This window comes from Melopsittacus undulatus, chromosome 19, assembly GCF_012275295.1.
Source record: "Melopsittacus undulatus isolate bMelUnd1 chromosome 19, bMelUnd1.mat.Z, whole genome shotgun sequence".
Taxonomy (NCBI): Eukaryota; Metazoa; Chordata; class Aves; order Psittaciformes; family Psittaculidae; genus Melopsittacus; species Melopsittacus undulatus.
Window position 1 is genome coordinate 4,223,279 of NC_047545.1, and position 9,083 is coordinate 4,232,361.

At 41.6% G+C, this 9,083-nt stretch overlaps 1 protein-coding gene across 1 annotated transcript; it reads left to right on the forward strand.

Moving 5' to 3' along the window:
- Positions 1-300: 300 nt before the first annotated feature.
- On the forward strand, positions 301-8,571 carry LOC115947596 (mucin-16). The gene is made up of 18 exons (XM_031055001.2): positions 301-343; positions 592-618; positions 837-985; positions 1,069-1,136; positions 1,488-1,660; positions 2,169-2,195; positions 2,378-2,520; positions 2,642-2,709; positions 2,800-2,972; positions 3,257-3,420; positions 4,126-4,193; positions 4,840-4,994; positions 5,483-5,646; positions 5,733-5,797; positions 6,353-6,528; positions 6,628-6,669; positions 7,463-7,542; positions 8,422-8,571. The coding sequence occupies exons 1-18, from the start codon at positions 301-303 to the stop codon at positions 8,518-8,520; spliced, it is 1,884 nt and encodes a 627-aa protein (XP_030910861.2). The 3' UTR covers positions 8,521-8,571.
- Positions 8,572-9,083: the final 512 nt, after the last annotated feature.

Sequence of the window (9,083 nt, forward strand, 5' to 3'; positions counted from 1 at the left end):
ATGTCTGGGCAAAGCCTGCATTACCTGCTTCTTAAAAAGGAGCTTCCCATTTCTCAGCATTCAACACATCTGAGTGGTTTTTTTATATACGCATTTGATCATATACTAAAAGTTAAGATGGACTTCTCAATAATAGCTAAAATATCCTAAACCAATGCCTCATTTCCTAGCTCAAAAAAGAACAAGTATGACACGGGAGTAGATGCCGTCTGCAGCTACAGAGATGGGCCTTCAGATCCCAAGTTCAACAGAGTGGCAGTTTACCATGAGCTGAGCAATATGACAAATGGCATCACCAAGATGGGACACTACAGCCTTAAGAGCCAGAGCCTCTATCTTGATGGTAATGAGACCACCTCAAGGCATTATTCCATATGTTGACACAGACTATTTTGAAAAGAGAATGAAAATTAAATGCACCTCTCAAAACAGATAAAGTAGAGGGGGAAAAAAGACCCTGCCTGAATCACTAAATTAAAAGTCATGAGTTCAGTAACAATTCCTGATCTTCTGTGATAAAACCCCATTTGTTTAGTCCTGCTGAGATATTCTTTGAATATTTACCTAATAATTGTCTGTTTGTTTTTTCAGATTACAATGAGCTGCAGAGTTTGTCATGTAAGTATATTTAAAACAGGTACATGTTAAAGCTATTCAGAGGCATAAGTGGATTTTGTTTCCCCTAGTTTGGCAATGCTTGGAATACTGCAGAGTGCCTGAAGTTTGTTATCATATTCATATGTCTTTCTGAGCTAAATGTGAAGAAAAATAATAAGTGTACTATGTCTTACAAAGATCCTGCTCTTATTTTACCTGTGTAATTTTTGTCCTTACAGTGGCAAAGTCAACAACCACACAAAGCCCAGGACCAATCATAGAGCAATTCACACTTAACTTCACAATAACCAACCTCAGATTCACAACAGACCTAAGGACACCAAGTTCTGCTAAATTCAGTTCTACTAAGAAAATAATGCAACATTATGTAAGCCCAAGTCACATTGTTTTTCACTGAAATCATACAGTATTTTGGGTTTCTCAGTCTCACAAAGAACCTTTCCTTGTCAGATTGATCCCCTGCTTCAGAAGAGCAGCATTGGTCCCTATTTCACTGGCTGCAGAGTAACAGGATTTAGGTAAGCAATATAGCTGAAAGATTAACTTGAAACTTGAGAAAATGGATTTTCTTTTGTTTGGCTAAGACTTTAATAACAGTTCTTTTCCTTTTTCAAGAACTTGGTATTCTTTGTAATACTGTATCTCAGTGATTTCTGCAGCTCATCTGAGAATCATGGATGGATTAAGAGTTTGGGGATGTTTTGTTTGATTTTGGTTTGGTTTTTTTCTTCTGATGAAAATAAAACGACCCAACAAACAAAAAGACAAAAAACAAACAAAAAAACCAACCCCCCCCCAAAAAAAAACCAAACACAAATCCAAGTTTTTTTTAATAACTAACACAAGCCTCATGATATTCAATTCCTCAGGTCAATGAGTAATAGGGATAACACAGGAGTAGACACCATCTGCAGCTATGGAAATGGTTCCCAAGTGCCCAAGTTTAACCAAACTAAGGTTTACCAAGAACTAAAGAACATGACAAATGGCATCACCAAATTAGGAATCTATAACCTGGACAACGAGAGCCTCTATATCAATGGTGAGTGCTTGATTTTCTCATTCCTCCAGGCAACAGTTTGAGACCACCTCAGGTCTTAGGGATCACTTCAATGTAAAAAAAGCAACCTTAAGGAGAAGGTAATCCCACTGCATTCTACTGCATAACTTACTTACGTATGTAAGGTGAAGTGTATACTTCCAAAAACATTTTCACAGAGATATTTTCTAAAAAATCAATATTGATATGACATTGAAGAGTTATTTTATTTTAGTCTTGACCTCAGTCATTCACCTGCATATCAACTTATGGCCCTTTTTCTCTCCCTCCAGTATTTAAATGGTGGCACATACATTTTCTCTTTGTAGTCATCACTTTGTAAAAGCACCTTGTTCTGCTTAAGCAGTAGGTTGTTTAATAGATTCACACCCACAGGGACTGGTTCTGATGATTCATTCCCAAGTCATCTATTTAATCACCCCCTCTTCTCTTGCATCTCCTTAAGTGTATAGTTCTCTTATATAGTGCTTCTTGTTCGTTTCCTTTCCAGGTTACACTGAACCACTTGAGAGATCATGTAAGTGTTTTGCCAAACTTATTCCAGGGAAAGGTGTTGAAGGAGTGGTACACTCAGAAAATAGGAGGGGAAGAGATTCTTCAGAGTATCTTTCAACTGGGCTAGGATTTGGAATGTCTTTGAAAGTGAAGGTAACATTTTTTTCATACCAAGATCATAACCCTTCTCCCCTTTGATTATAGCTCTGAGCATAACCACTGCACCGAGACCAACATCCAGGTTTTTCACACTGAATTTCACCTTGACCAACCTGCAGTACACAGCAGATCTGGATGTGCCAAGTTCCCGCAAATTCATTTCCACAACAAAAGTTATCAACTATTATGTAAGTCTGGTTCTGGTTTTGCCCGCTTTGTGTTATGGTGATGAACTTAATCCGACTGCATTAAACTTGGGACATGTTTTCAAATTCTTAGTTGCATCTTTTGGGTTTGTTTTATTTACAGATTGACCGTCTTTTCAAAAGCAGCAGCATAAGCTCTGTCTACACAGGATGTAAAGTGATGAGATTTAGGTAAGATTCTAGTCATAGTTACACAAATTACACAGGGTATTCTGTAAAACATCAGCAGTGTCCTAAAGAGCATGTCTGACTTTTACTTAGGTCTGGGAGACACAGGGATGACACAGGCATAGATGCTGTCTGCAGCTACAACAACAATGCCAGTCTTGCCACATTTGACAGAGAAAAAGTTTACCATGAGCTCAGCACCATGACAAATGGCATCACCAGACTGGGGCACTACAGCCTAGAGAAGAACAGCCTGTACATCAATGGTGAGCATCCATGAACAGTATCAAGATAGTTTTGGGATCACATGGAGGTCACTCTTTCTTCCACTCCACTGGGGCTTGAGTACTAATGCACTTCCCCTATGGTTTGCTGGTGTTCTGTAGGTTTTGACATTGACAAAACCAATACAGCATCATGCTGCCATTCTAGAAGCATTTCTGTGCCTTAAATAATACAATTCCTGGAGAATTTGTCATATACCTATATTACTTTTGTGATATGGATAGATCTGATGTAAAAATAAATGTGCTCTACCTTTTCTATTTAGGTTTCTCCCTCACAGACACAGCTATGGCCAGAAAGCCCATCTTGATTGAAGCTCCAGCCAAATCAGGCTACAGTTTGACTTTTAGAATAGTCAATGAAAACCTAACTAACCCAGACTCTCAGTCTCCAGAATACAAAGCAGCAGTGGAAAGCATCAGTAACAAGGTAAGGAGCTGCAGCTCAAATACCATGATGTCTGTACTAGTCAATTTTTACAGCAGCTACCATAGATTTATGTCTTAATCAGAAAAATACATCAATCAACATTTAGGAACAACATTTTCTAGAATTTAAAAGATTAGATTGGCCTTAAAATTGCTTTTGATTTGTTAGGTTACATGTGGTCTTAAAATATTCTCTCCAGCCAAATATATGCACTGCAAAATGCAAGAGGTTTAGGTGGTCTGTTAAATGCATTCAGCATTTCAGTCCCATCTCTTGAAGTGTATACAAACCTCTGCAAGCTCAGAGAGCTGAGAATCCAGCAGCCTCTCTTCAGCACCAATTGACCAACATATGAACCTGATAAAGCCCTAATGGAGTAGGTTTTGCTTTCTAGATTAAGTTGTAATGTTCTATACTTCGAGTTCTGAGTCTGTGAAATGTCGATCAAAATGACAGCTGTCAGTCAGCAGATTGTGCTGTTTAACACTGGCAGCTTGCTTAGATAAGACAAAAAGGCTTGCCAAGCTGGCAGCTGGACTCCATCACCAGAAGGCATAAACTGAAGTGAAAACCAACTCCCATGAATTCCAACTAGCAAAAAAATTGTACAAAAATCTGGTGTTTCTCCAAAGTTAGAGGCTGTCCCAAAGCATCTACCATGAGACCCAGAACTCATTAATATTTAACATGACATTCTTATTTTAGGTGAACCAACTGTACCGTCAGAGCAACCTGCAAGACCAGTTCCTGAACTGCAGTATCACAAGGCTGAGGTCTGCAATACAATCTGATCTTGTTTGAAAGGTTGCCACACCCTGACACCATTCCCCAGTAGCCAAGTGCCATTATCCTCTGCAGAGTTCCTCCCTTCCATTCTCATGTTGGAAATGGTTTAGTTTATGCCTTAAGAAGTCATTTCCAGGCTTCTCAGAATGTGTCAGTTTGACTTTTTCCTGATTTGGTATAGGCTGCCATTTTTCTCATTCTCAGCCAGGGTTGCTGTAACTACTGATTGCCATCCTCTCAACGAGGACCCTGCATCCCCTGTATTCTTCCTGTCAACTTGGATTCTGCTAGCTTTTAAAAGTTGGCTTCAGGTATAGCTGTACTGTCCTACTCTAGATGGAAAGAAACTTAGACTAGGGACTCTCAGGTAAAGGCTTTAAAAAGTGCTGATCTTACTGTATGCGTGCAGTACAACCCAAGTTTGCAGAGAGAAGAGGTAGTGGTATTTCATTTACTGTTCCTGTCAAAGGGAAAAGCTTCCAAATAACATGTTTCACATCTCACAATAGCACCACATTAGTTTAGAACACTTACAAAGGCAGGAACCCTCCAGGAAACCCTTTCCCACATGAATAAGTTTTGTAATCATCAGGATATTTATCTCAGAAACTGTTGTGTTTTTTTTGTCTACAGGGCTGGATCCATAGTGGTTGACTGCCAGTGCTTCTTCCAGTCAGCACCCAGCATCAACAGAGCTGTGGTTGAAAGGGTTTTTCGGGACAGCACTTCAAATGCAACTGGACTATGGCTGGGAAGCAGTTACCAGCTACAAGGGTTCTCAGTAGACAGTAAGTAGATCTCAAATCACAGCTGCCCAGTTTCCATCCAGCCCAACCCCTTTTGCCACAGCATATTCACAATTCCCCAGCTTCTGGTCAATCAGAAGCATGTGTGTGGGAATAAATCTATTACCAAGTTGAATCACTGTACTCAAGTCAGAGCCCTTTTGCCTTCGGCCAGTCCTTCAGTCTCATTCAGTGTAGCCCTTCCGTCCCCAATGGCTTAAGGTGTTACTCAAATAAGAAAAGGAAGTGGTAACTACTCACCATAACTTCAGACATTTAGAGATAAAGACTTTCAGCTCTTTTCAAATGTACAGCAGAAACAAATGGCCTACTACATTGCTGAAGGACTGATTCAAAGGGTAGACTGAATTTGCTGACAGATTCATGTACATGTTTTCCTAGCTAGAAGCCTGCAGGTCAATGCTGTGTGATAGAAAAGCCTCTGTTTCTCTCTGCTAGAATTCATACTAACTTCTCCTCTTAACTTCCAGGCTTGGAACTAGCAATTGAGCCAGCAACTTATGAAACACCCCTCAGGACCAAGAGAGAAAACTTCAGATTAAGTTTCAGAATCTCCAACCTTCCCTACTCCCCGGAACTGCAGGACTCCAGGTCACAGATGTACCAAGTGAACAAAGAGAAAATTGAGAAGGAGGTAAAACTAACAGCAATTGCTTGATTTCCATGTCCAAATTGAGTATTAAATTTACTCAATATTCCTCAACTGTTTTGTCCCATCAGCTTGATGTACTCAGAACTAGCAGCCTGCAGGACTACTTTGATGGCTGTACCCTTGAGAGCTTTGGGTAAGTCCTATGTGAATCCCAAAAGAGCAGTTATCAGAAGAACCATTCAGAGCCATGGTCTTTATGCCTCATTACTAACCTTCGTGCTCTGGATGACACACAGGAAGCTCCTTTAGTCTGTCAGTTCTTTCTTTAACACAAAAGGTTCCTGTCAAAAGAGAGGTGGTTTTGTTTCCATGCTAGCAGATCTATTGTCACACGTAAAGGATTCCAGAGTAAAACAAATACATTCATTCCCATTTAACTTATTTGAATAAGCACCTTAACTAAACAATCAGTGGAATCTACTTCTGTGTGTCTTCTCCAACGCCTCTTTAAAGGAAGAAAAAAAGCAGAGCTGATTCACCCTCTTCAAAATGCCTTACCTGGGTTTAAATCAGTGATTTCACACGGCTCAATGAGTTCCTTGTCTCACCCAGCCTAAACTGCAGAAACTAATCCCATGCTAACGAAGCGCTGCTTAGACATCTACAGACCTGAGCCTGATTCTGAATCCTTCACCCTACTCTGTTTTCCTCTTCTCCCACATTGATGACTCTGGCTGTCATCCTCCAGGCCTGTCAGTGGGAAGACTTACACAAGTGTCGCCTCCATCTGCAAGCTCACACCCGACCCCTTCTCAAGGGCTTTGCAAAAGCAAGAGGTATATGAGGAGCTGAAACGCCTGACACATGGATTCACCAAGCTGGGCCCCAGCTATGACCTTGAAGAGCAGAGTCTGGTTGTTGAAGGTGAGAGCTCCTGCAGTTACCTTTGGGAATGCTTACTAGTTTTGTTTTAATCACCTCTAGAGTGTTCTGTTTCTCACCTGTCCTTCCCTTAATTGCCAGGTTACTCTCCAGTCAAGGCAGATGAACAGCCTGAAAGATCTGGTAAGTGCTTTTTGGGAATACTGAATACTTAAACTACAGGAAATTAGCATCACATACCTTGAAAAGGAGACTAGAGCCATGCAAGAGCCCAGAAGCTTACTTTTGGTAGGCTGGCAGCAAACAGCAAGGTGCCCTCAGAGCCAGGCAGCCTGAGGACAGGCAAAAGCAATACAATTTGGGAAGCTGTTTTGAAGGTCTGGCTCAAAAATCCAGGTACAGTGTCACAGGCATAGCCACAGCCCCAGAGCTAACAGTAAACAGGAGAAAGAAACTCAAGTTCTCAGTTACTTTTCCATGCACCACAAACATGCTGACTAAAGTAACTTCAGTTTTTGCAGACATCCTTAGCCCTATCCCCTCAAAAAGGGTCTGTCGAGCAGCTAAGAGAGAACTTTGTCTCTGAACATCCCTGGAACCATCTGAGGGCTCTGACACACACTGAGATGACATTTAAAGTTGCAGATCCTTTAGGGGGCCTATAAGGATGCTGGGGTGGGACCCTTCATTAGGGAGTGGTAGGACAAGGGGTAATGGGTTAAAACTTAAACGGGAAGTTTAGATTGGATATGAGGAAGAACTTCTTTACTGTAAGGGTGGTGAGGCACTGGAATGGGTTGCCCAGGAAAGCTGTGAATGTTTCATCCCTAGTGGTGTTCAAAGCTGGGTTGGACAAAGCCTCAGGTGCCATGGTTTAGTGTGAGGTGTCCCTGCCCATGGCAGGGGGGTTGGAACTCGATAACCTTAAGGTCCTTTCCAACCTAACTATTCTTATTCTCTTATTTTGCCTTTGCAGGGCTACAGTTCTGGGCAATTGTCCTCATCTGCGTTTCCATCCTGCTTGGCTTCATTCTCCTCATCTTGTTATGCTTCCTGGTAAGTGGTCCCTTTGCTGCCTTACTGCTAATGGCTCTGGCAGTGCCCAGCCACCTGAGGAGTTGCAGGAGGGACTTTCAGACACATCCACAGGAAACCCAATTGGAAGCAGTACCTGACATGCACGGTAACAGCAAACGGCATGCCAAATCCTCCTTCAGTTCCTGCCAGCCCTTTCAAGGACTTGTGCACAGGAGGATGGGGAAGGGTATTTATAGTCAGCTAAGTAGATTTCTAGAAGGGAAGCAGTGGATCATGAGTGAAACTCCTATGCAGAGAGAAATACATATACTCAAAGTTAAGGCCAACAGCAAGATGACAAGCAGGTTGAATTAGGGGATCTCCTGCAACATTTCTTAAACCTCTTCCCTGTTCAACTGCCTGAAGAATGATCTGCTTAGAGGTGAGGGAGTGTAGATGACAGTTTTAATAACCTGCAGAGATCACATCCTGAATTTTGTATTCAATGCTCTTAACATACAGACTGTAGCAGCCTCAAGGGCTGTGCTCCAGCTGCAAGGCAGATCCTCTTCTGATCTCTAGTGTTGATTCGGTGGGGAACAGCATCATAATAGCACCATTTCAAAAGGAGCTTTGTTTGCTTTGCATCAGCTAGGAGAGAACAGCTAACCCTACACAGAGCATGGATTACTGTCCATAGAGGTTCAGGATTAAAAATGACAGTCAGCAAGATTTAGGAGAGGAAAGAACTCAGATTCAAAACTGGGGGTTGTGCCAGTGTCTGAAGCTGCCTAGGCAAACAAGTGTCTTAGTCATAGAGTCCCTCCATCACCACCTGGCAATGTGGTTTGGGGGCATCTCACAAAGGGCAAGCTGCAGACTCATGCTTTATCATTAACATTGTTCTTTTCCCACCAGATTGTCTTCTGCCTAAGAAGAAAGTCACATCTCTACCAGGTTCAACAAGGCATGTACGGAGTGTACTTCCCACATCTGAGCACAAGGAAAGTGCATTGACATGACAAAGTCTGTCCTCACAGACCTGCTTGTCCACTGATGAAGGAAAAATATTTATAAGTACTAGAAAAATGTTTCTTTAATAAATTATGTTCAGCATTTTCTCGTCTTGAGGCAATCCTTGCACTGTAACCACAACTATTTTCATGCTATGGGAAACTGCCAACAATGCAGAAGTTGAGGAAAACATTTCTTTAAAGCACGGCTGTATTTCATACAAATATTACACAACCAACAGAACATAAAAGACTACCAGCCAACAGAAAATAAACACTATCAGGAACTGCAGCTTGCAGGGCCCTTCAGTGACGTCAGCCTTCTAAAAAAGGCTTAAAAATTAGATTACTTCGTAGATTTTTTTGGGATTGACACTGGAAACTTAAAGACTTCACCTGGATTTTAGCTTTTCTCCAATTTATCTTTTTTTAAAGGTAAATATTGTAAGTCAAGGCCAGGCTGGATGGGGCTTGGAGCAACCTAATTTAGTGGAAGGTGTCTCTGCCCATGGCAGGGGGTCAGAACTGAATGAGCTGTAAGGTCCCTTCCATCCCAAACTATTTCAT

What these genes read in the sequence shown, in the direction of transcription:
- LOC115947596 (XM_031055001.2), top strand. Translation starts at nt 301, where the DNA reads ATGGGACACTACAGCCTTAAGAGCCAGAGCCTCTATCTTGATG. An exon ending in TGAGCTGCAGAGTTTGTCAT is followed by an intron (nt 619 to 836) that starts GTAAGTATATTT and finishes TTGTCCTTACAG; the next exon opens with TGGCAAAGTCAACAACCACA. An exon ending in TGCAGTATCACAAGGCTGAG is followed by an intron (nt 4,194 to 4,839) that starts GTCTGCAATACA and finishes TTTTGTCTACAG; the next exon opens with GGCTGGATCCATAGTGGTTG.